This window comes from Pavona decussata, unplaced genomic scaffold (assembly GCF_977016875.1).
Source record: "Pavona decussata unplaced genomic scaffold, jaPavDecu1.1 SCAFFOLD_224, whole genome shotgun sequence".
NCBI lineage: Eukaryota > Metazoa > Cnidaria > Anthozoa > Scleractinia > Agariciidae > Pavona > Pavona decussata.
Window position 1 is genome coordinate 104,256 of NW_028145629.1, and position 27,814 is coordinate 132,069.

Consider the following 27,814-nt stretch of genomic DNA (forward strand, 5'->3'; position numbering starts at 1 on the left):
CTACTTGAGCATTTGTTATGGTCCTTATCTGTGCTTTATCCGCGGGAAAAGGTTGTCTCGATAAAAGAAAGCCCTTGTTTAACAAGGGGCGAAAATCGCGTTGAATATCGCCTAATACTTAACCGACGAGGCCGTAGGCCGTGTTGGCTAAAATCAGGGGACACCTGTATCACAAGATTGAGCCGGAGAATTGTTTTATTATGCAACACATTGATAAAAAAAAGTACGGTTTTATTGCAGGAAAGCTGGAAGCGATCTTTATTTTGCTATTTTTCCCTCGGCACACGAAATTACGTATATCGCAGGATATCTGTTGACTACGGACGACGAATATTCTGTGCATCGATCATGACCATATTTGGGCAGTGTTACATTGTGCTGAATAACTGAACAACCGTATATACTGCAACAGTTTGTGAAACAGTTTAAGTTAATTAAGAAGTTAACGTCGAACAGTTCTTAACTGTTTCCATAATAGAACAATTCCCACTTTCCCACACTTGATGTAGTGCTGACACTTTCTACACAATTAAGAAATTTGTTGGTGATTTCATCATATCATGGAAGGGAGGTTATATGATTGGCTTGAGGGAATTTGAAGCATTGACAGCAGTCAATCGATTTTCCTCAGATCCGATCCTGCGCGCGCACGGAAAATATATAAATTATGAAGATTCATTGTTATTATGCAAATTATACAAATTAGGAAGAAAAAGAAGCTTTTAAGACATTTTGAGGCCTTTAACACTCAGGCTCACTATGTTTTCTTATTCCTACCCATGCTGTTGTTAAAAAAGTTCATTACGGTTTCATTTTATCTGTTCTACGTTTCCTCTGTGGGTTGAACCGTTAGCGATATGGCGGACAGTGACAGATGAAAGTACAATCTTACAAAATTATCGTAATGGAGGTCTCTTTAGCCAGGATGATTGTCTCGTGAAGGAACGCTCAATTTGTTGTCTGAAACGTTCTAAATGTGTAAGAAAAAAATGATTTGTCTTAAGGGCCGTAAAGGAACAAGTGTTTTTTAGGATTGAATTGTCAAATACTCAACTGATTCTACTGCACTGTATATGAATGGAACGATACTGAATTGCCTTAGTAGAAAACCGTTTTAATACCTTCAAGTCGACTCAACTGATCATTAATCTGAAGTCGCTAAGTAACCTGCCTCGAATAACTCAGTATTTTTAAAAAATCTTTACAAAACCCACGGCTATACCCTACACTAACTGTTTGTGAAGCCACCTTGCGGTAGTTGCAATGTCGAAAAGAGAATGACATTTTCAGTCGAACCTCAGGCTCCAATTTATTCACAGCGAACTTTTTCCCCAAACTACCCTATGAGGTATGGTCAGGTCTTATAACAAATACCAAAGAGGTATGCAGAGCCAAACGTGTCCGCACTACAGAGGTATGTGCGTGTGTTCATGTGTGTTATCATGAGGTATGGCTTTAGAATGACTGAAGTAGCCTGTCTTTAAATAAGAGGTTTCACCGCTCAGCTTATAGTTTTGCACAAAAAAAAAACTGTTGTATCCTGAACAAGGCTTAACGCCTAGAACCGAGGTGAAAAATGTAAAAATTGGTAAACAATGTAATAGTGGCGAAAATGTTTAAGACACAGCGTGGACCACACGGGAGCAAAACAAAAAATTAAAAGATATGTATCAATCTTCTTTATATTTATCGTCTCCCAGAGTAACTTATCAAGGACGCTATCTTTTATAGCGAAGATAGTTCAGAAAATATAGCTGACTTTCATTTATCGACCTAATTATCGACACGCAAAGTTTTTACTCCAGAGAAAGAATTCACCCACTAATCAGTTACTCCAATAGACATTCTCAGTGAGTAGGCTAATTTAATTATATAATTCTGCAAGAGAGGATGAAGCTCTCTTGAATTCTGCTATATTCAGTTGTGCTTAAACTCGTAAATAAGACTCTTATCTGTGAGGGTAAAGGAAGGCACTTAGTACGACTTTCTGTTTACCGTATCATGGGTCAAAAATTACGCTGTGTTTTCCTTTTCTTCCCACGCTAAAAATTTAACAATGACGAGCCGACTGGGCGTGAAACGGTTTATCTGGAACACCGAGATATACATGAAACATTTTTTAGAACTGATATGTAGTGTTTGTGTACAGTTTAATCTGTCAAGAAATCTTCACCATAAAACCATTTCTCCCTCTCCCACGTGCTGGAAACTTCAAGTAATGGAAAACAAGAGTGGAGGCCGGACTAAACAACTTCCTGAGTGAATTTTATAGCTTGAACGCCTCTCTTATCAAACACGAATTTGCATCCTACCTACTTCTGACAGCTAAAGCGCGCAGTGTTACTGTAGGCGTTATAAAAAGGTGTCTTGCCTCGTGAGTAACCCACTCAGTTTTAAGTCTCTCAGCTTACCAGTTCTGTTCAGTATTTCCAGCTGCCAGTCAGAACTGCCATATGGCTCGTTTCATCTGCCTTGTTCTTCTAGTGACGATTACGTGTATGCTTGTGAATGTAAACAAGGTAGAAGGACAACTAACTTTTAATTACAAAGACAAGAATTTTCCTTTCAGGCCAAAAGAAGGGAACTCTGTGAAAAAGGTGAGGGACCTTAACTTATTCCTTTCACATCAAGGAAAGTTCTGGGTCAAAATCGCGATATAAGAATTCCTAGCTTGGTAACTAAGATATCGAAAAATAAGCAGTACTGAAGGAAGGAACTATTGGTTAGTTTTCCGTTAGCTTTCCGTCGAAATGCACTGGTCGACCGAAAAATGTAGGATTTCACCTACACATTCAAAAGTTAGAACCACCTTGTACAGCATAATAAACAGCACCACAGAAACTAAAGTACTGCTCAGTAGCTTTCATTTGAATGGTCACACTTTAGGATTTCATTCAAGGACTCAAAAGTTAGAACCACCTTGTACAGCATAATAAACAGTATCACAGGAAAGTACTGCTCAGTAGCTTTCGTTTGTCACTGAATTTCATCCATGGAATTAAACCACTTTAATTAATCAGATTCACAGCACGATAGAGTATCACCGGCTGTGAGCAATCTTTTGGATTTCATCCACAGACTCAAACGTTTAATAGAAACCCCCGTGCATCATAATTAGAATAATGAACAGTACCACAACAAGGTTCTCACTACAGTTAATCGCTTTCAATGAATAGTGAGACTTTATAGGTTTTTATCCACGGACTCAAAAGTTAGCACTACATGCTTCGATGTTTCACTCTGTTGGAATTAACTCTTTTATGAAAAGTTAAATAAATAAAAACTCGTAAATAAATAAAATAAATAAATAAATAAATGTCCTTTATTTATCCTAGGTAAGTCAGTTTATGGCACAAGGTGTTAGTGGAATCGAATATTCAAACATTAGAAGAAAAAAAATTAAATTTAAAATAACATTGTCTTAAAACTAGATTTACTTTCGTTAAAGTTGGTTGTTTTCTCAAACATGCCAGATCATTTATTCCTTTTCTTTTCAAATGCTTGCCTTCAAGAAAATCTAAAGAAAAGGCGAATCACTTAATTAACCACCATACGTTCCTTTGACGCTGTACAATACAAACGTTGTTATGCCATCACATTCTTCCTTTGATCACTCGATGTTATTCATGTACACTACTTCAGATTCATTTTAATTTGTTTGTCCAAATGTGACAGACAGGTGTGCGATAGCAGTCACCTGTGATTACCAACCGCTGTTCCGGGAAAAATGAGCCAGCGCTTGTCGGGGCCAGTGGTTGTCAAGGTCTGATAGGCGCCATATTTCAAGTGGAACAAAATTTTGTACCTGGAGAATAAAATATCTGGAAGGAGCCAATATTTTCCCCTATTATAAGATCCTAGTTCTTAGCTGGAAATACATAAATTACGTTTCACCTCGATGGTTATATCTAATACATCTCTCTACTATCAAACGTAATCAGGAATAGTTTTGCCATTAAGATTGTTTTTGCTTCCTAGAACGATTGTTTAAGTTGAGTATACGATTCATTTTTGTTGAACTTTGTAAAAGCACGTTTACCTGGCTATTTACAATATGACTGCCGATTTCGACTGCCGATTTTTGATGAACTTGAAGCTCGTTTACCTGGCTATTTACAATATGACTGCCGATTTCGGGAACTGTTTTATTTGAGAAATGTGGCCTTTTTCTCTAGGCTGGAGAAATTCATATCAAATTTAGTTTTGTCAACCGCTGGAGGTTCGAGAGCTGTAAATAATTGAACATGACGCTTGTAGACGAGTACCGAGACTAGTTAATGAGTTAATTTAGCTCTTCCTCAATATTAGCTGGGACAGTAGGAGACGTCTGTGCGCAAGCTCAGTCAGTACTTCAGGTAAACGTATACAATGTACCTGCATCCTTTACAGTCCAACAGTTTAGAATAGGAATAGGAATTAGCATTCCAAGGTGAAGTTTACATGAAGTAGTTACAAGAATTAAACGACCATATCGAGTAAAATTCCACCCAGAATAACTATAAGAGCTAATCTAGCTGGGTGGCTGATCTGGCAAATTGAAGAATAGACAGGTCGATGTCTATTCAGAAATAAACACACAAACAAACATGGATACAAATAGAAAAACCCAATTTTATAACGGAGCCTGAAAATGAGCGCCATGTTAGTATACCGACCGCAGACCAATTTTTTTGTTTGTTTGTTTTAGGTGCACGCCAGGAAAATGGTGTCACGTGACGATCCACTCAATCGACAACGGAGTGATTTTAGAAAAATACGGCTGGGACATGAAGGGAATACTGCACTTAAAAGGTTGAAGTTTTATAAAAAACTTTACATCCCACAAATGTAGGTCTTGAGAGAAGCAAGCCAGTTATGGTCAAGGAACGTTTTTGCAACTGACGCCGAAGGCCTGTTGAAAAGATACTGACAATTCTTCTTTGACTCTAACGATTAATAAGTGAGAATTTAAACCTAAAAACAGAAAAATATTTTGGCTGTATTTTGATGCAGATGTGTAATTAACATGAAATAAATGCCACTGCTGATCCATTGTTGGTCTTTTAAGCTCAGTTTTCTTCCAAACCGTGATCTTATATAATCTAATCTTATTTTTTTTTTATTTTTTTTTTTCTAATCTTATAACAGGACCATAAGGTTGTTCTTTTGAGTTTTATGACTCATCAAACCCGCAGGTACTGTTTTCTGCACAATGAAAACAATGTAAAAATATCATGACATTTTGAGACGAAAACCGAATCATTTGCGGGTGGTTTCCGTACAAGCCCTTTCTACATCCAGGTGGAAGTTTGAAGATAATAGTCATTTTTGTATTGAAAGACGGTCACCAGAGAACGCGAACAAAAAAATCCAAATATCAGGGACCTACACATGCAACTGAGCCCAAGACTTTTACAGAGGTTCCGAATCGGAGCCACGAATTGGCTCAAGACTCGCCGGAAGTGAGGCATTATTTTGCCAACCCTGCTCTCCCAGTAAATTTCACTTTGCTAAGACCATAAATGGATTCCAGATTTGTGCAAAACAGTTTTCACATTTCATGCAAAACCGGAAACAAATATGTTTGAATATTCCTGTCCTGAATGACAAGTTTCGACGAATTCTTGAAGTTCGTACTATGCGTCAAACCAAGATCATGTTCTGACCTTCACGCATGCTCAAATTGTACCGATTCTTATTAATTATGTTAATTCTCAGTACGGTTTATAATGAATTAATAAGGCAGTCCAGTAGAGTACAATTTTGCCAAATTGCAATTTTGGAGGGGTTTTTTGTCTACATTTTAGCTAACGGGATTTAACTTCAGGTTCTCCACCCCTCATGGTGAGGTTTTTAAACGTACTGGCTTTTGGTCAAATAATTAGTGGAGTGAATTTTTGCAAAGCATTGTGGGTTGTTTCTTCTGTCAATGTAACGATAATGTGTTAGGCCAAGTAATACGGACAACATTCTCTAGCAGTTTGTCGCGCAACGAATGTTGCATTGCAAGTTGCAATTGGTTTTTGGCGCGAATTCAGACCACCTCGGCGCTCAGCAAGTTTTCATGCAGAGAGTAGACGCCATCATTTCTAGCTTTTGCAGCATGAAAATTTCAAGTTGTTGCAAGCAGAGGTGGTAAAACGCCTAACGAATAATCGCAACTAGCAAAGCCCCTGAAATTTGTAGAAAATACAGCCGGTATTATTTGGCCTTTAACCAACAATTCAATTTGTTATGTATCTCCATTCTCTTGAACAATTTAAGGGTCCCTCCGTCTTTCGCTATTAACTCAGTAAACGCCGGAAATTTATGAGGATAATTCTTGTTATTTACTTACAAGACCCTAGTTCGAGGAATACAGCGAAAAATTATTGTTCATTGACGACTGACGCAGACAAAAGTAAACTACTCCCGAGGGGTCTTCTCGAGTGTTCTATGAAATTCCAAAATTTACTGATAAAGCCAGTGTGTTTACATAGACATCCTGTATCAGTAAATCTTATCAAAATATATTTGTGTAGCAAACAGCGCAAATTTGCATAGCCTTTTTTTTGGCAATTGAGGTAAAGTCTGAACGAAAACATAGGTTACATCATGCGTTCAGGCAGCTGTTTTTACAGTGAAAATGATAAAACAAGAGGCTTTCTTATTGCACATTATAGGGCTAAATGAACTAAGAGAGAAGGTAGCAAAAATTTTATTTCAAATAAAAAACTCAAGATTTATGAAGTCGGCCGAAAAAATACTGAAATAAGAATTATTTTGCCGTCAATCGCGAACGTTTCTCCCAATGAGTTTAAACTGATAAGGCAATCGAAATAGAAGTTGACGAGTATTTTTTCAAACTTTCACCGATTGTTTAAAAATACCATTTAACGTTTCGAAATGTGCAATAGAAAGGATAGGTGACCGTGCCCGCGAAAGTGGTACGATCCACTCAAATTCAAATGTCAACTTTCAATAGCAGGTGTATCAATTTGGTGGTAAGTCCTTGTAATGTTTGATGGCGATAGTAAGTAAAACCAAAGCAGAACTCCAAATAACGTAATGTTTAAACGTAATGCATATAGCGCTGGAGTAACATTTAACAATATTTTTTTAGCAGACACGCATAGCATCCGGCAGTGGCTTACTGAAAAATTCACACGCCGATTATGACTGAAATGAGCGCGGGTGACAAATAAATTTCCACAATAAGAAAGTTCCCGTTTCTTGCAACATCATTTTTTTTTCCTGTCGACCATCTTTTTTAAATGTTTTTAACGCAGTTGGGGTGCCTGATCTTAGATATTTTATTCGGTATTTTTAACTTTTGAATTATTTATATGCTTATGAACGTTGGGTCTGAAAAACCCTGATTGGGAGATTCAATAAAGTTTACTTACTGTTGAATACACTAACATACTCAAGAAAATTAAGGCAAAGAGTCTCCAGATATTTATTCGAAAATGCAAGGGGGTGGTCTATCTTCTGAAGATTAAGCCTCAACGTCGTGAGACTTTAGAAGCGTAAGATGCTTGGAAATGTGAACATATTGACACAAACGAAGTATGTTAATAAGGTGACGTGCCTCCAGGAGAAAATAAAAAGTGGTGCCATTTTGCCTCATATGTTTTCATGAGGAACAGATCACGTGACCTAACTTACATACGTCGGATAGGTCAATATGTTGACATTTGCAAGCATATTACGCTTCCGAAGTCTTACAATGTTACGGCAAAATATTCGAAGAGAGACCACCCCCCTGCTTATTCCAGTAAATAACTTGAGACCAATACCTTGATTTTCTTGAGTAACGCGAAAAAAAAGATAGAACACCGTGCTCGTTTATGACAAAATAAGCTAATTGGCTAATGGATCACACTCGTGCGCGCGTTGATGACGCATGAAAATGTGCAGTATAGAAGGATGGGCAATTAAATCCAATGGAATCACTTTAATTAAGGTAAAGGAAACAATTGATTGCAAACGTCCACGTGAAAGTCATGCCCTCATTAACACCCAAAACTAATGGTAGTGTTGTTTTAGCGGAAAAACATAAAATTGTATTGAATCCACTCGATTTGTGAATTATGTTTACTCAGAGCTGTTTTCTGTAGTTCCGGTAATGATTTTAAGGCCTTCTAAAGTGGGCATCAAAAATTATTGCTTAAATTGCGCCATATGTGTAAACCAGATCCTCTGTGAGACATTACAGGTCTCTTGCTCTTATATTTTCAACAAACTATGTTGCCATGAATGTAACTCATCTCATGGCCTGCTAGCACTGATGTCTACTATCTGCTCTTGCTTCTTCACTCTTTACTGTGTGAAGCAAAGGAAATAAGAAACCTCACAGTTACTTCGCATAAAACGTTAACTCAAACTCGAAGTGTGTATGACGGGTAAAACTAACTGAAAGAAAGACCCTCACAGTTATTTAAGCAACGTAAGCAGTTGCGAAAAGAAAGCCTGAGAGAAAATTCAGATTTGAACGGGATTCGAACCCATGACCTCTGCGATGCCGGTGCAGTGCTCTACCAACTGAGCTATCAAGCCAACTGGGAGCTGCTCATATTGTGAGTTCGTAATATACACGTGAAGGATGAATAAATAAATAAGAATATATGAAACATATTTGAACTGCAAAAATTGCGAAGAGGAAAATGTTCTTAATTAGACTAAAAATAAAAATAAAAAATAAAAAAACCTCGAAAGTCATTTGGATGCTCTGAAAATAGAGTTCTGTCATTTAGATCAGGTATCACGACACAGTCGCGTCACAGAAAGCGAAAAGTATCTTTATACATTTCCTTTTCATTTTGAATTTGTTTTCGCGTTTTACACTTTTGCGAGATGAGTTTTGTGACTCTTTAACGATACAAGGTAATAACGCACAGGAAACCTAAATGAAAGACTTGTCATGGATACAGGATCATCAAGACGAACGTGACGTCAATATTTGCGATTTCATGGCAATTATTCACACATTAAAGACATTAAACACTCAAACTTCCTTCGTCATAACTTAAGGATTTCGCATTATTCACACACATAAAAAAATTAAAAAAAATTCTTTTTCCTCGCACCGGTTATGAAAATGTAGTTACTTTTCTTTTCATATTTTTTTCAGGCTTAATGTTCCCTAAAACGTACCGATGTAACCCTTGTGGTGGTCATATTAGGGTCCAGCACCATAAGCGGAACTAAGCTACTTATTTTGACCCCTAAAAGGTACAGGCTACCACCCCCGTTATATTGATATAGAATTCTTTTCTCTACCCATTCACCCACCCAGTCCCCGGGAAATGAGGACCGCCCCTTCCCCTGCAAGGTTATTTAAGGGTGGAGCGCCTATTGTAGTAAGCAATCGGCGCTAGACAAATGCGGCAACGGTCAGATCAACCCGGAGTGTCCATGAAAAATTTTAACTTTCACTGAAACTTTTTTGAGCCTTTTCGACAAAATATAAAGTATATATAATTAAATACAAAACAATTTTAAGACAATTTGACTATAATATTTACACACCTATAACTTTTATCAAGGTCGTTCCTTTGGTTACTCTGATCTGCAACCGAAAAGACGCCTAATAAATTGCAAGACCCAGAAAAAACAACGTGAAGGTATGATGGCCTTGTTTGTTTGAATCGCAGGGATGTGTAGTCAGCGCAGTCCACACAGCACTTTCCATTTGTTTTAACTAGTTCTATCTAAGGTTTCACGATTGTACTCCAAGAGACAAATCTGTAGACATTGTAGCTAGACATGCTGGAGGCTTCTAATAACCTGTTTTTATCTTAACAGCTACTGATTCCACTTCCACAAGGGAACTATTCGCCCATTGTTTTGAAAGAGGCAAACAAATATTCTTCAATAACAAGTTATTTTTAGGACACTCAAAGTCTGAACCGGAATTCATTTGCCACAAAACACCAAAAACATGTAAATCTTCACGTCATCCAAGAGATGAATTTGTCTGCCGAAAGAGTACTTAAAATTGAGTGCAGGAAGGTCTTTAGTCTTTTGACGTTCTTTTAGCTTGTTTTTGAGTTTTGTCTCAAAGTCCTTTTAATATGACGTAGTTTCAAACGATCGAAATTAAATGATCAGATACTACAGCTCAAAAACTAAAGCTAGTGTCAGCACTTCTATAATTGCCCAACCTGTACGCCAATTTTAATTTCATCACAAAGTAAGCTGTAAAACACTTACTGAGGAAGCGGTAAATTACGAAGCAGCAGATGGATATCACCAACAGGATCTTGAGCTAGATGTGTTCTCTGCCGATGCTAAAGTATAGAAAATTGACGGGTAATTTTAACTGTCTGCACATTATTTATCACAGAACCACCTGTATGTAAATTAAACTGAATTACTTGGTCAAAGGTCAGTCCATGAAACAAACAGCTTTATTGGTTCTGTTCGTAAAACCACTTCACTGATACATTACATGACAATAACGGATTTTCGTCATAACCAGCCTTCCTAATTCCATGGTATATTTAGCTTTCTTTCCAGCCTGTGCTTGAAATAGTTTGCTGAAATCTTTAAAAGGAATTAATTTTGATTTCGCCCCCACAAACAGACAAAATGGTTTCCTGATTCACCAGCCTTCCGCTAGCTATTTAGTGGCATGAAACACGTCACACGAGTGGGCTTTTCAATCAAGAGTTATAAGAAGCTGTCGTTTGCAATCTTGTGTCATTTATCCTTTGTTTCGTTCAGCGTCAGCTTCAAGAAGCACGATGAAAAGTCTGGTCCTGTTTCTTCTCCAAGCATCGCTGTTGTATTTCCTTATCACAGTCCACAGCACAGAAGGGCAGCTATCTTGGAATTCTTTTAGAATTAGAGGAAGATCGTTTAACAATGTAAGTATAGAAGAAACAGTATTTCTAAGCTTGACTTGGGAATCAAGAAGTCTGAACTGAATCAAAACCAACCGCTCACCCCAACAGAATGCTCCGAACGAAAGCGCAAAGTAAGAAATACGCCTCAATGGTACTCATCCGAGAGAACAGAGTATATTTATACGTTTATATTTTCCTCCCGGAGAGCAAAGGTGTGCCGGATTGTGTTTTAATTTTTGAGTGGATGTGGAGAAAACCCAAACACAACAACAACAACTAGCATAATTTACTGGGTGTCTTGATCAAAACCAGGCCAACTTTAATGTCTAAGTTTCTGGAATGAGTACAGTATATGAATAGCCCTCTTCAGCCACCGAGTTCTTTAAGGGCAAACATTTTTGGCGCGAAATCAAGTTTTTCTGTGGTAAAAATCCAATTTCAAATAATTTCCGACCTGATTTTCGACCAGTTCTGTCAACACCGCATTCAAATTCTGATGTTGTAGATATCTTGAGTTGATAAGCCGTAAATAAACTAATCAGAAATCCATGTTTGCCGAAATATTTTGTCGACAAATAACCGTAAAGTTTGCACCTATTATCATATTTTAATTCATAATTCTTTGTTAAGAAAAAGGTTTTGTTGATACTACGACTTCCTCAGAGAAATAAAAGGCACTATGATTGTAAAATTTTCACGCTAATTCAGTGGGCTTTTTCCTAGGGACACGCTAAGAAAATTGCTTTGAATCACAATGCAAGAATGGAAGGGTATGAAAGCAGACAGTTGGAAACAAATCACCTCACACGACGTAAGGATGGAGCACGCCAGAAAGTTTCGCATTATACCTAAGCCTTGGAAATAACAACTCAAGAATACTAAAAACAGTGAGATTGAGATATTTTATGTTGATCTAATGAACAAAAGACGACAACTGGTATCGTTGTATCTTCATTATAATTAAACATTGTAACATCAAAACATTAAAACATTAAATAAAAGTCAAATATTTGACTCGTTTGTTTGCCTCACAATTTCCCTTTACAGAAAAAAAAAATCACATCAATTATCTGTCGCTTCCTTCAGCCAACTGCAAATAGGCCCAAAAAAGGTAATTACACCGGCTGAGGCCATGCTGTTCTGATGGCTTTCAAAACACCACAGATTTCTTGTATACAATTCCAGAGAAATGCACTGGTGTATTGTGTGTCAATACGTGCCGATATCGATTACGACAATCGACGTGAAGACCACGTTTAACAAGACAAACCAAGCGCTGCCCGCCAACGATCTTTCGTTTGATTGCTGGTCTGGATACAATTTAGCAGTTCCCATATATTTTTACAATTTGGAAATACAGGATGCTAGGCAATTGTAGCTGTTTGCTTGATTGTGTCACCAGAAGTTTGTTTAAGGTAGGAAAAGCAGGACATTATGAGAAGAGGTCTTATTGATGTTTATATAACAGTATGAAAAGCAGACAAAACCATCAGTAATCAGTTTGTATTCATAGTAATTACTTGCGTGTCGGTATTATGATTTATTACACGATTGAGGCAGTCAGATGACCAATAACTAAAATCAACCATTCAGATCGCTCTAATTACGTCATATTAAGAAATGAATTCCATTACCAGAAAGATCATATAATCAAGTTTGGTTATGTTTTACCCCAAAGTAACCAGACGCCCAAACTCCATACAAAATGTCTTTAAAACTGAGATGGCGTCCCCCCAAATCCATGCAAAGTATCCAATTTTTCCGATTTTTGAAATCCTTCTATTGTACATGGTTGCAATCTAACAACATAACCTCAGACTTGATAAACTGACTAGTTCTAATGCGATTTTTCTTGTGATGAACTCCAATTTCTTATTACAGTAAATGGACATTTAAAAACTGGTCCCTAGTCTCCATTTAACTTCGGTGGGCGCAAATTTCCTTTTTTGTACGGAACTCGCGACATTCGGTTCATACTGTCAAGACTTCGACCCCATAGTCTCCCAGTTATGTGGCGATCTGCAATTTCCTGTTTTTGTAGCTGCGCATGTGCGTGACGTTAGCAGACTGACAGCCCGATTAAATTTGTTGACATTGAAGTTCAATATAAGGGTGTACTTCCTTTCAACTATCTTCGCTCTTTCATACTAAGTCGGTCAACGTCACTTTGGTAGGACGCTCAACGAATCACCTCTGCCCAAAGTTTTTGTGGAAAACCTTACTTCTCTAAAATTGGGATATTTAAAAATTTAATTTCTGACGACAACTAAAGTTTTCCTCCGATTAAATGACTCCATAAACTTTCATAACACCGGAAATTAATTTATTTTGTTTTTAGGAGCCAAAACATTGTTTGCAATACAAAGTAAGGCTGAACATGATTGTCGAAACTTAACAGCAGCTCGAAAAGTCGGGCAAGATTTTCTCCCCTACGGAAATGTAAAATTTTCGGCAAACAAACCAAGCTGTATTAGTTCACACAAAAACATCACCATAAAAGCTCCCAAAAACGATACGGGAATAGGAAAAAATCCCGAACCTTTAAGTAATTTTATCGGTCGGGTAAGCCCTGATTTTTGTGGAGGGGCTGTTTGCATGGGGGGAGGAAGATCCTAAAAGACGGATCATCCTAGCGCCATATGTTTTCTGTAATCAATTTACATGCAAAAAATTGTACTTGGCCCTAGCGCTAGGATCTTTCTAGCTATAGGATCTTCCCTACTGGGAGACAGGAAGATCTTAACCCCATGTAAAATACCTTCGCTCGGAAGGTCCCAGTTTCATGACTAGGAACAAAAACAAACATGGCGGCGACGGCACGTTCAGCTGCTAAAGGCCGACAATTTTTCTACTCTTTCTTCTCCACGTGGTGACCACCCCAACCGAAATTTCTGCATGTAATATAAGCTAAACGAAAAGTTGTTTCGCCTTCAAGGATCTTTCTCCCTCCATGTAAAAAGGGCCTACGTGCCAGATGCCACATGTGGATTGAGTTCACTTCGTGCCTTGCTCCAGTGATGTGGTATCTGTGTATTTGTCGGTTAACCTCGCCGCATAAAAGCAATCAGTACTAAACTGCAATTAAACTCGACCCGGAATCAAGCTTGCCAGTCGCAAGGGCGTTTCGATAGATTCGGTAGATTTAATATTGTTCATGCTAATTAATATATTTTTAAGACTTCTTAAACGAAAAAACTAGAACTTCAGTTGACGATTTCATTGTCGAGCGAATTATAAAATTTGGGACCTTGAAAAAGACAAAATTTGTTTATGTTAGTTTGACAACTGATGTTTGCATCTGACGTCATGGCAGCCATGTTGGTGGACAGGAACAATAAGATTTTTCTCCTCTGGGAGTTCACTACCATTTTTACGCAAACGTTGTGAACAAATTTTCTTTGGTTTTGTCAACCAACATGGCGGCAATGCAAACCTGTCCACCTTTAGGGTACGCAGAAGGCATACAAGTTTCTAGAATTGTAAGTGCGGTTTGGTTGCTTTGAAGGAGATTGTTATATATACCTTGATGTCAAGGGTGAGTTTTTGCAAGAATACATGCTTTGACCAAGTTGTAGCAAGTGGATGTCATTGAATGTTAATTTCATCTTGTGATATCGGATTTTATTCCTTTGAAAACTAAATAAGTCATAATTATGCAAAGTATTAAAATATTTAGAAAAAACACATTGACAATGATAACCTCAAAATTACTCATAGTTATCAGTTACAACAGTTTTGAAATTTTTGATTGCAAAAAAAATTGCCAGCAATAAGAAAAGGCGTTACAAAACGACCGCAAAATCTGGCCTACACAGAATAAAATGATGCGTATCGTCCAAAGGCCTTTTAATTAATTACTTAATAAGACAATTGCACCTCCAACACAAAGGTTCGCCAACACAGTACATCGCCAAAGGCGTAGACCCGGCGAAATCAATCAAGTTTCATATAATGTGGTAGCTTGTGGTCTTGAGACCATTGTGGCTGATAACCGTTATCAGTTTTTTGTATGAGCGTGGGTCGCGGGGCGCTGAGGCAAAAAGAAAAACAATGAATAATCGGAATTGTGAGAGCCTGTATCATTGATATTCTCCACGACTTTCAGTTACTTAAAAAGATGCTTGCAGACGACAGAATCGAATGAATAAAACCTAAGATACCCGGCCAAAGGATAATGGAAATGATTGGGAAGAGAAACATTTTTGCCATATATGATCTAATGACTTTCACCCTCACGATCTGACGAAGGCTCGAGGAAGTTGGGCACCTTTTGCTTTTATTCGCGCTTAAATCAACTTTCACATTGCTTTAATTGTGCCAATTGCAATGCATGTGGGCGCTTAATTAAGTTGAACAGTAGTCTTCAAGCAGAAATAAGACCCAATAATGTTCAGAAAAAAAAATTGATCTAGGTTGATGGATTTAATTATTAAAGCAAACAGATGACTGGAAAACCTTTATAGAAGTGACTATTAAAGTATTTCAGTTTTGAAGTGGAGCATAAAATCGCCCCGAATATACGGATTTAGATTTTGTGATGAAAAAAAAAAGAGATTTCTTTAATGAAGCTTCACCTCTCTTACTTTCATACTATAGAAAATGAAAAAACATAAAACGAAATTTTTAGTATTTTGCCAAATTTCCTTGTAGCATGGGCGATGTTTTAGCCTATATTGCATTGTATAATTTTCTTTTCCGATACTGTATTGTATTGTAATTTTCTTTTCGTTTTTCTGCTTTTGAAAGTCTTGATGTTTTAATCTTTTTGTTCCCGCCCGACTCGATTAGCTTCGCTACTTTCGGGTGGGAATTGTACTGTACTTCAACTGTTTGTTAATATTATAATAAATGATTGATTGAAAATGAAATGATTGATTTTAGCGATGGCGTAGTCAAGAGCGCGCGCCTGCCGTACACGTGTTCTGTGTTCAATATAACACGCCAGATGCCGTATGTGGGGTTGCGTTTGTTGTTGTCTCTTGCTTCAGTGGTGTCTCATCTGCTTTGTCGGTTAAATTTCCTCTCAAAAATAATCAATTCTAAATTAAAATTAAATTCATTCCGGCCAGAGAGCCGCAGTTGAGGCCTTTTCGTGATAGCCATCAATGCTTCATATACTGCAACTAAAGGCTATTGACGTTACAATCATCAAAACTGTATCTCGTGCTATTTCTTGTGTTGAATGAGTGATTATTCTGAACAACGAAACATTAATAATCTTGATAACCCATTGATAGCCTTAAAATAACTCTTTGGATGGGCGATGGGAAGGTGAGCACTTTTGGTACCTGCGGCACCCGAACGTGGGCATGAGAAAGCTGGGTGCCTGCTGTCCAAATATGCGATAAAATAAAACTTTGTGTCACATCCCGACCCTTTCCCACCAAACAACAATCTGTTGCAATATATGAGGCCGCATAATGGCCCACGTTTACCAATGTTGACCAAGGAAATTTCCACGCTAAAACAATCTTCAGGAAAGAACGCTGGAACCAACGAAAAATCCTCATTTATTTAATTCAACTCAGCTAGCGGCCGAGTGATTTAAATGAGTAAAGATTTTAAAAACACTTACAAAGATGTCAGTTTGTGCTGCTACAATAGGCCTTAGCTACCTTTGTTCAACGTTTTCAAGGTAATATGTGATTCCTGAAATTATGTTGAAATAAACATATTAAATCTTCCTCGCCGAAACATTTTATTGTCATACCCAAAAATACCTCGGAAAATGGCCTTAAATGATTTCGGTATATACCTAACTGCGTGGGTAGTGTTTTTTCGCGCTCTCTGATTGGATAGTGAATATCGCATGTATTTGCTATGATTGTTGTAAACTGTTAAGGAGAAAAAAGAAACTAAGAACAAAGTATATTTAGGTGCAGAAAATCTTGCACTTTACCACATCGTTTATAGGCATACGAAGGTGTAATCTGCTGTTTAGTAATAGAACTACGGTGATTTCTACATTGTTTTATTTATCACAATGCAAGTTGCCAGTGTTTTTTTTTTGTTTTGTTTTAAAAAAAAGTTGTCCGATTCCAGTGCAAACTTCTGTCCCAAAGTCCGCAACGTCTTTAAATTGTCTCCAACGGAACCGGGGCTAACGTTACTAAGGGCGCGTCCATTTCGGACTATTCTGGAATAGGAATACTCAGAATAGACGGTATTTGTGTTCTTTTGGGAGCTATTCCGTTTTCGGAACGAACGGAATATCATTCTGTTCATTCTGCTCCCGATAGCAGAATGAACAGAATGGAAGGAATACGGTACGGTTTACTCGGAATAGACAGAATACGCGTTCCTTTGGAAAATTTTACGCAGCCGCTCGCGCGCGCAGACATAGTAATCTCCTAGGACACCTCCGCCATGGCTATTTCGTTTCCAGATTTTAGGAGCGTTCTTTTCGAAATTGAAATTCCGTGTATTCTGTTATTCCTAAACCGCAGTAAGAATAACTAAAATAGCCCCAAAAGAATGTACCCTAAACTTGACCAAAGAGACAATTTAAAAACCTACACGAGCTTCAGAGAAACATTTTTTTCTGTCATGTCGTCCCTATACTGAAGACATTGATTTTTTTACTCCAGAAAACATCAGATAACTGAATTTTATTTCCGTGTGTACAAGCTGCTACTGACCATCAGGCTAGGATAGTAGCTTTCCGAAAATCTTTTCTGACCTGTCGTTTTTGTTCCCGAAGAAGATATTTTTATCTATTTGAAAACAAAACATTTTCATTAACTTTCTTTATACTATGGAAGTAAAAGGTGACATTTAATCAAAGAAAACTCTAGTTTTTCACCGCAAAAGTCTAAATCCGGACATCTGAGACGACTGAGGCGGCTAAGAACAGAAATGTTATTGAAACGATCGATTACTTTCCCCTGATAATTACCTTACAACTGTTTATTCACTGAAGTGGGGGTGGCAAGTTGTGGATCACTATTCATTTACACTCGGGTGAATAAAAAAAAAATACACTGAACCAGTGGATAACCAGCGCGGAATAGAGGACAATGCTGGAAGATGAATAGGTGATATGTTACAACAGCCATTCAATATTTATGTCTATGACTTCTTTTAAAAATAAGTGGCACATTTCACGGATCTCAGTAATTACATGCAAGGCTGCTAATGTACCATTAGTGAGCTTATCGAGAGAGTGGTTGAGATTGTTCTTTGAATTGAAAGTGACAAACGCGAAGAAACATTCTTCATGTTCTTAATTAATTAGCGTGTGTAAAGAGACAGAAAAACAGAGTCTTTGTTTTTGATTTTGCAGTCTCGTGTCAGCTGCTAGAGGGACTCAGGATGAGAAGGTTTGGCTTGTTGTTTTTTCAAGCGATCTTTCTTGGCTTCCTCGTCGTTACTCCCCGTAACCGAGGCACAGAGGGACAACTATCGCTAGGTAAACCGCCTCCTACACAAAACGTAGGACGAGGGATACACCCTGATTATCATCATAAAGTAAGTATATTACACAGCTTTCTTGTAAAATTATTATTTTTTTTTTTTGCTTCTTGTATGTTTTAACGTAAATTCCGAATATTAGCCGATATTAATAAATCCCAGAGCTAAAATCATTTGTTCAAACGGAGATCTTATCTTTTAGGCGCTTGTTTTCGGTGAGGAGCCGGTGTAATATTATTGAAAGGGGGAATTTTTGCGTTTCAAAATGGGCGTTATAAAAGAGACCGTTAATTAATACAGCTTGAATTACAAAGCTAATGGTCTAAAACAACTAACCCTCAAAGAAACTTTTGAATGCAGGGGACCACACGTCGCACAAATAAACTGTTCTGAATGTTTCTCGTTGCCGGATCTCTTGTAGTAGAAATTCACGTGTCAGACGTCACACTACGGCAAAGAAGACTACAGGTACTAGTTGAAAAATTGGCCCAAATAAGATTGTCCGTTGCCGTAGTGTCCTCACAGTCCATAGGCTAATATTCATAAGTCATATATCGAGTAGCATTTGGGAGGCTTACTTTGACTCGGGTCGCTAATGAATTTAACACCTGGCTTTGGTGTTGTATATAAACTCAGGCTGGTGTTTTATTTTGTGCCTGCACGAGAAGAAAGTGGAGGATGGTTGTCTGAGCCTTCAGAGCGTACGAGACTCGGTGGTGATGTCAAGCGAGTGAGAGTTGCCGCTCCAAAGATTATCAACACCAACAATAACACTACTAAAAATATTTTATTATAATTATCATTATTATTGTGATTATTATTATATATAAGATATACTAATGTAATTGCGAGTGATTTTCTCTCTCAACATCCGAGTCCAACCCATGGACTTATTATTATTATTATTATTATTATTATTATTATTATTATTATTATTATTATTATATTTATTATTATAATCTATTTTCACATCATTGCACAATTTAACTAAATTACGATGTGTCCACAAGTAAATAACGATTTATATAAAAATATTTGGGAAAAATACAGTGAGTCTAAGACTACATAGTTTAACTTAAACTTCAAAATTAAAAAAAAATAATGTGTAAATAGAAAAACATCATCATTATTACCATCATTATCATCATCATCATCATTATCACTATCATTCTTATTGTCGCTATTACTAATTGCCCGTCATTTATATAGCAGCGTTACACAAGAAAGAAAACTGGTCAACAGGATGGTCATCAGAAGGAAGACCTACGCCGTGAAGAGAGAAATCAAGCGATGAGAAGAAGTCATATGAAGCTGACTAAGAAGTTTCGCTTTCCTTTTATCTAACCCTTGGCAATAAAAACGCTTACCTGAGCCGATAACGCAATTTAGAAACTGTACTTGCATAATGGACAAACTCGACAAAAGGCAGACCATGTATAATTAGCAATAAAATACTGTGATTCTTCAACCTTTTGCTGGTTTTATCAGCTAGACACGATTTCGCTCTTTTTCACTTCCCAGCAACAATCAGCGCTGTCTTGAAACATAATTGTTACTAGATTATACCTGCTTATTATTTTTGGTAGTTTGTCACCGCTTGGGGTGATTACACTGCAGTCCAGTTAAATCGAATCCTATGTGGACCAGGAAAAAGGTTTGGGATAACGAAGTCGGTGTCAAATTAAAAATAAATTAACCAACCATGCTTGTAACTATATCAATGTAATAAAACCTGCTATACTAATTACATGCGTACTGTATCAAGTCTTTCCTAGATGGACGAAGAGGCTAAATTTTTTCTCTCTTTGCAGTGACCAATGACATACACCTGTATGTGATACAGAATAAGCTAACGTATTTACAAGACAATACAATTGATTTCTCAATGAATATGAATATATGAAGCATATATTTGAACTTCGCGTGAAAGATTTAATAGAGGAAAGACCCTCGCAGTTATTTACGTTACTAAAAAAGGCGAGGAAAGAAAGCCGCAAAAAAATATGCAATGCAGATGCGAAATGAAAATTGAAATGCTGAAGTCTGTCGTAGTGATTTAGGAAAAGAGATGGGAAGCGGGGCCGAGGAGGAGGGTGGGTTTGAAAATTGTGCGTAGCTATAAAAATATCCTCGCTAAGCCCCTGCCTTGGAGGTGATTATAATTAATTAAAATGAACCATCGAAATATATCGGCGGTATCAACTGCTAGGTTTATTCTGCCATGATCTTTGATTTTGAGTGCTGAGATTATTATACTTTTGTGGGTGAGTGCGATGGTTTTTAGTCAAGCAATCTTTACATTTGCACTGAGCTCGTGGAATTTCTTATCAGAAACCCCAAATCGACTACAGTCGATGGTAATCTAAGGAATTTTGTCAGGTAAGATCACGGGTGTACCGATACTAACAGGCTCGAAACCCTAACGTACCTGAATTCCGCAAACTATGTTTATTTCGTTCCTAAATCTTCTTGTTTGTGCCAGCTAAAATAGAAATAAATCATATTCTGTTTCTGATCAATCAGGGCAAAACACACCCTTTCCCCCACCAACATCGATCAAAATAATTGCCTTACTTTTCGGCGCGAAGGTTAAAAAATACAAAATTAAGCCATGATCTTTGGAGCTGTACGAATACACCTGACTGGAGACTACATGGATTGACTAGCAAATTAATAACCCGCAAAAAAAAAAAAAAAAAAATAGGGTGACCACACTTGAGTGCTAGTTTGGTTGCTAAGCTTGTTAGTTATTAATACAATTCATTGCGAAATTGTGTGATTCGCTATAAAAAAGTTTAGTATAAGGAAATGTACCTTTATATTGTAAGTTTGAGGAAGCTTCTTTTGAAAAAAAAAATGATCGTGAATCTGCAGGATTTAAAAAATAAATAGGCTTCTAGCTGGCTCGGAGTCCTTTTCCACTGAAGTAGTCAAGCGGCTCTCCATACGAGAAAGCGGGAAAAAACCGAATTGGAGCCACTCTCTTAGCTCTACTGCTCGACTCTAAGAAATAAACTGTAAAATACAAAAAAAAAAAGCTGAATAAATCTAGTCTCATTCAATTATTTTGTAAGAACCATACTGTTTATTTCCAAAGGTTAACCTCTTAGCCGTTTTTTAATATAAGGCTGAAGGATTGTCGCAGAGACATTGCCAAACCTTTCACAAGCGCGCTCGCTGAATTCCCAAAAATGTTTTTTAAAACATAGAGAAACGAACAGTATACTGCTGAAGAACTTAGATTCGTCTGCACAGTCACAATTTAAAGTTTCATCCAATGAACAACTTGTATAACGTGATAAAGAATTAAAAGCAAAATCAAGCGTTTGTGCGTCGGTTACGTAAAAAAAATACTTTCTTCTCAACAGAAAGCTCCAGTATCAGTGTATAGCACGATAAAACACCACAGAACAGCACCGTCCGTCTGTCAGTTTTTATCAGTGAGTGGGCACACTGGTCTGACACTTCGCTAGCAGCCCTGCATGACTGATTATTCCCCGTAGGCAGTTCAATGCACAATAATGAGCTTTATCGATTTTCACTTATAAAAGTTAGATCGTGTTGTTGATACTCGGAACAAAACAGACAGGGTGGGAGTGGTGCAGTACAGGAGGTAATCCTCAACCGCAGAAAACTTAAGTGAGCTCCCGGAAAAAAATTCCATTTCTTTTCATTTGTCAACTATTAAATATATTTCAGTTTGTTGTGTATATTCAGTTTTGTTTCGTTGTGGTGACAACATTATATTTTAATGTACTAAAGAAACGTCGCTGTTTGTTAGTGTTGCGTGGGTTTAAAGAAAAGATAACTTAAACATGAAAGAGATGATAAAAAATGAATAGAGCACTTTGAAACTTATGTTATCGTGAAAGAATAAAAGAAAACTCCAGCCCCTTATTAGCACTACACACTGATCAATAAATAACTACTTTCACACACTATGTATTTCACATGAACAAAACTATATTCTTTACATTCTTTTCAGATTGTTAAATCTTTAAAAGGTTGTAGGTGAGAGAATCTTGAAGAAAATGTTTTTTTAAGACCTTGAGATAAAAATAAGCGGAACAACTGATTTAGTTCCGATAGAATTCTGGATTTCTGTTTGGATGGACCTATTAACCAGTGAATGACGTTTTTGTTTGGGAAAATAGGTGAAATATAGTCCTAATAATTGCAGGAGGTGACGCGTGACTACAAAAAGAGAAAGAAATTGTCTGAATATTGCAATGCTTAGAAATATATTTTTAAGCGACTCAATTAGCACTTTTAGAAGAATACAGTGTTAGGAAAAACATTACGTTTTCGTGTTTGCACGCCCGATTTTATCGCTATGATGTCATTAAAAAGCCGATAAAGTATTTAACGTTCTCAGTAACAAGATAACCCCGCTGAGTATTAAACGACCGTAATTTTTGCCGGACCTCACAAGCTCGCCAGTGGGTAATCAGTGAAGTCACGACCATGAAGACGATGAAAAGTTTCTTGATAGCTGTGTGTGTTCTTGTCCTTCTTGAAGAGAGCCAGAGCCAGTTATCTTATAACTCGTATCGAATGGGACGCAACCAGCTACCAGTCGCGGTAAGAGAAATAACTGAAGATATTTACTTCATACTAGTAGATAAATTATAAATACTCATATTGACGGCCTGTGCATGTATTTCGTCTGTGTCATGATGGGTTTATTAGATGTCTTTGAATAATGACAATATTGACGAATTGGAACAAAAATATTTTCACCAAGAGAGGATAACTTTCTATTTTTTACAGTGTAATATTGATTGTGATGAAATAGTCGTCCTCGAAAAAGTTTTAAACAGTTTTTGAACAACGAAATTCAAGGAATTGACTGATGAAATTTTCTTTTGTATCCTGCAGGAAAATCGTTTTTACTTAGTATGATTATGTATTTCATATGTTGAAATAGATAATTCTGAGTTCGAAGGTAGTCAGTTCGGTTGATTAGTTACAAACAAAATAAACAAAATCAGAAGCTAAATACGTGGAAAAGAAAATAAAACATTACTCTTGGTAGAGTTTGGACAAAAACTGTTATTGTATACCCCCTGCGTTTTCTTAACCTTAAAAAATAATTACATTAAAAGTAATCTGAACAAAGCATCCTAATTTTGCTCTCCTACTGTGTTTTGAGGTCAATTATTTCCTTAAAAAACTGTTTTCCAAAATTTTAATTGGCCAAGTAATGGTTAGACTTTCAACAAAAGTCCTTCGTCCGATTTATATAAATTAAAAAATCTCGCTCCGCTCGCCAAACTCGCGAGGTCGACTTGTAGCAAGCCTTAGTAATGGTGAGTCGTTTATTACTACACATAACAAAGACATTAGCTCTGTTAAAAAAGTAACAACCCTTGAAGCAGGACTATAGAGGCTTTTCCTCTGAAAATTAAGCTAGCATTCGGTTCAGTGTGTAGTATAAAGCCGTTGAATGAAAGAGACCGCGAGGAAGAAGAAGAAGAAGAAGAAGAAGAAGAAGAAGAAGAAGAAGAAGAAGAAGAAGAAGAAGAAGAAGAAGAAGAAGAAGAAGAAGAAGAAGAAGAAGAGCGTATTTGGCTGATTATTTTGAAACAAATTGCGTCCCTGATCCGAACATCATTTTAAACTATCCACGTTCTCGCTTGGTATGTACAGCGTCTGTCGGTGCACACGCTGCCTGCGCGACATTTTCCTCGCAAAACTCGCGAAACTCTTTTCCATTTTTTTTATGTTCCCTCGAACTTTTCTTTTGATTTAATAAAAACACCTTCATCCTCTCTTGATAAAAATCAACTTTGAGCGCCAAATGCCGCAAACTTTGAACTTTAATTTCCTCATTTTTCAGTAACGTTAATACTGAACATCGTGAAAAATTTTTATTTCCAAGAAAAGATTTTCTGCTCACTGACCGAGCACAATTTTTCGCATATTCTAGAGTCTTCGTCGGCAAAATGTAATGCATTAGCTACAGATATATTTGTTTTCAATTTTTTTTTTCAGCTTGATTCCCGGTCAATCTGCTACTGAAATTTTTTGCCGAAGATGAAATCCAAACCATAATTGTAGCGACTAACTCTAGGTTGCCGTTTCATCTTTCAGGAGCCTTTGCCTGCACCGCATAAAATAATGCAACACCGCAAAAGATTCATGAAAGTTCCCGAGAGAAGACTGGGTTCAGTTCGAAAAGACTTGGTTGGCAAAGACTTCTGGGAAGATGACTATCACCAATTTTCTGAAGACCGGGACTCTTACAGTAACAATATCTGACACGAGCAACAAATAGAATGCATATACTTTATCAGGACCGATGTAATCGAGCGGCAACCCAGCACGCAACACGTTTATCCGGGAAACATTATAGAAATCATGTAACGTTTTGTGTTCAAACCTAAACTTATTGACATATTTATTCAACTGTTTACTTTTTTGAGTCCCACTTGACATTTTACAGAAGTCACAGTTGCATTTGAATAAAGAGTGGTGTGTATGACCCTTACAATGTTTCACTGTCCTCATCATCATCACTGCGTGAAGGAAATCGCAAACCATAAAATTCTAAATTTACCATCGATTTTACGGCTACGCGAAGTCACTTGGCAATAGACATCCGTCAATCAAATTTGTCTTATCTTATAAGGAGGAAGCAAGCCGAATCGCTTTTCTTCAACGCGCATTGTATTCGTTGCATGGACGACATTTTCGTTAAACCAAGTTGAACTCGGAAGGCTTCGAGAATAGGCAGCTAACTGATAAATTCCAGGATGAATCACTTGTTCTCCAAATTCAATGATAGCGACGCTGTAGTAACTCAAGACTAACTCAACAGAAAATCAATTCATTTCGGTATTAAAGCACAAGGATTTTTTATTTCGAAGGTCGTGGAGCAGTGAAAATAGACGGTAATTCCTTGGGCTTATAGCTATTTCAATTAACGTTGTACAAGACCGAAAGGTAGTATGGGTAGCTGTAAATCTTGAAATTTGGCTGTAAGTTTACAGGTGAAAATACCATAGCTAGAATGGGAGAAAACACCATAAACACTGGCCTCTGCGATTTAATTTCTTTAGGGCTGAGTTTAATAAATTTGAGAAAAAATTACCCATATTACCTTGCGGTTTTGTCGCGGAGGTTTTCCAGCAATGTTAATTGAAATAGTTGGGGGTGGCGGGGGGGCATTATTATGCTTTTTAAAAAGTTTCAAATAGCGGTGCGAAAATCCGAGAACAAAAACCATGTGGCAGCCTCAACAACACGGCACGCGGCCACAGTACTGTTTTCTTTTACACTGTGTTTATCTTGAGCTGTTGGATCAACCTCGTTCCCAGCGTCTCTCGTCTTCACCTTCCAGAGAGCTCCCTGGGACGTGAAGAGGAGAGACTCTGGATGTCACAGTTCAAGATTAATTAGGAGTTAATATCTCAGCTTGGCGATGATGAGATCCCTTTCTCCTTCAACTGAAGAAGGTCAACATGGCAGGGCGTGCTTAGGAATATCAGATCATCTGCGGATTACCCAATCTGAGATTTTGGCCTTCAGCAAACTCGATACAAAGCTTGATTAGCCGGTATAGGCGCTTTGCGTCCAATCAGCTCCGTCTTGTAATTGTTGGACTCGAACTCCTGCTTAACATAGATCTCCACATTCCTCCAATTTTGCTAAAATTCCAAGCAAAAATAAACGGATCCAGCGCAAACTTAATAAATAAAATATCATCAGCGATATTTTGCGTAACTGCTAAGTTCGTTTGTTGTTCAAAGGTGGCATCAGTTGAACTGAGAGCAACGTGCATTGTAACAATGGAAGGAAGCGTGCAGATGAGAAGAATGACTGTTAGGCACAAATTCATTCGTATAAACTGTCGTTCGACACTCTCCGCGTTATAAGGAAAATTTTGAACGTTGATTGAACTTTCCGATTCACCGTTGATAACTTCGGCACATCGACGCCGAAAAAGAACTGCGTCCCTACTGCGCATGTGTTTGCGAAGGCTCACCAACATTGCAAAGTAGGAGATCATCAAAAGAGAGGGAATAAAAGTCGCGTGTAAAAACACATCAATCACCAAGAGAACGTGTCTAGAAATCCTTGAAAACTGAAGAAAAGAGAAAGTAGTCGTGTATACGAAGACTCCAATTACCAAGACTGTGACGCGTAGTTTTGTCACGGATCGCTTGTAGAAGTGTGGACAGGCAACGGCAAGAAAGTGACTCCATGAAAGAAATAAAACAAGCAGAAACGACGAGTTCACAAACAGCCGCGGTAGAATCTGAATAAGCTCCATAATTTCCGTTTGACATGTGCTCAAATCACTGCTCATGTAACAGATTGAAAACGCTGGTTCCACCACAAGACCAGTGGTCAAGTCCGCCACAGCTATACCGAAGACAAAGTACATTGTTGGAGTTTTCAACGGACGTTTTCGTCTGTTCCAAAGTGTCACCATAAGACCTATATTTGCGACTATCGTGGCAATGGCTAATACTCCAAGGAAGACGCCAGAAACGAAACGAACAATTGAAAAGAGTGGCCATGAATCGTTTGTTGTGCTGGGGTTCTGATCCGTCATGATGGCACTATATATAAAACCCGCTTCGTTTTGCTTCAAGTGCTTAAGAGCTGTGTGTTTGGACTGATAATGATAATGATCGATAATAATAATATTGACTGATAATGATCGAGAGGATTCGAGAATATGTAAACAGTAATTGATACGAGAGCTGTCTGGTGTAACCTTAACCAGAATTGATTTCCAAAAATATCGTTCAGCGACGTTCATGTTACCATGGTTACAATTGTAAAATATAATCTGTCGGTTGTCTTGACAACAGTGGCAACTGAAAAGAAATGGAACTGGACAAGAATTTCAGTAAGAACTCATGTTATTTTTGTTGTAAATCGATGATTCTCCGTAATTAAAAGTTTTCAATATGTCGAGCTTTTCTCAAGAAAATTCAACCTTTATTTACACGCGAGAAAAATCATCATTATAGCTGGCATTCAAATAGACAAATAAGAAAAGAACTGAATTAAAGTATGACCTTTGCTACTGGCAATTAATCAGTAGAGCACAAAGCTACTTAGCCTGTGAATTTACCTTTGACACACAAGTTTCCTGTTGCGGAAAGAATTCGAATCATCCAGTTACTGAACTTAGCCATTTTTAGCCCTGTTTACCATTGCACACCCTCGATTGACATAATCTGCAAGGTGCGCAACATAACTTGTTTATTCCGCGACCGAACACTGAGGCCTTCAAGAAAAGTTTTCGTTATAGGGGCGCAGTAACATAGAACAGTCTGTCAGCGGAGGCTAAGCAGGCCACTACTTTAATAGTTTCTATTCCGCTATTGTATTTTAGAATTTTTCTAACTTAGTTTAAGCACCTATTATAGGATTTTTCAATTGTGTTTGGTAATTTTAATGCCTTAGCTTTTTAGCACTAGTTTTAATGCGTACGGCTCTTTAGAAGACCACTTTTTGGTGATAAGGATTCCGTGGATAAATAAAGTTGTTATTATTATTTCGGTTTTATTTCTACACTGTGATTTGTGGCTACAGTCATAGTTAAAATACAAACAGTACCAGTACAGTGCAGGTGGTAC

General features: G+C 37.5%; 1 protein-coding gene and 3 long non-coding RNA genes across 4 annotated transcripts; 3 read left to right on the top strand and 1 right to left on the bottom strand.

Moving 5' to 3' along the window:
• Nucleotides 1–2,298: 2,298 nt before the first annotated feature.
• LOC146458971 (uncharacterized) lies at nt 2,299–5,033 on the top strand. The gene is made up of 2 exons (XR_014858090.1): nt 2,299–2,597; nt 4,688–5,033. It is a non-coding gene; the product is annotated as an uncharacterized LOC146458971 (long non-coding RNA).
• A 4,468-nt stretch (nt 5,034–9,501) lies between these two features.
• LOC146458972 (uncharacterized) lies at nt 9,502–11,828 on the top strand. Its single transcript, XR_014858089.1, has 3 exons — nt 9,502–9,584; nt 10,687–10,829; nt 11,532–11,828. It is a non-coding gene; the product is annotated as an uncharacterized LOC146458972 (long non-coding RNA).
• A 10,799-nt stretch (nt 11,829–22,627) lies between these two features.
• Nucleotides 22,628–25,145, top strand: LOC146458973 (uncharacterized). The gene is made up of 2 exons (XR_014858085.1): nt 22,628–22,799; nt 24,312–25,145. It is a non-coding gene; the product is annotated as an uncharacterized LOC146458973 (long non-coding RNA).
• Nucleotides 25,146–25,156: 11 nt separating this feature from the next.
• Nucleotides 25,157–27,023, bottom strand: LOC146458974 (uncharacterized). Its single transcript, XM_085090089.1, has one exon. It carries the CDS (start codon nt 26,986–26,988, stop codon nt 25,798–25,800), a length of 1,191 nt encoding a protein of 396 aa, XP_084946215.1. The 5' UTR covers nt 26,989–27,023; the 3' UTR covers nt 25,157–25,797.
• Between the last annotated feature and the right edge of the window lie 791 nt (nt 27,024–27,814).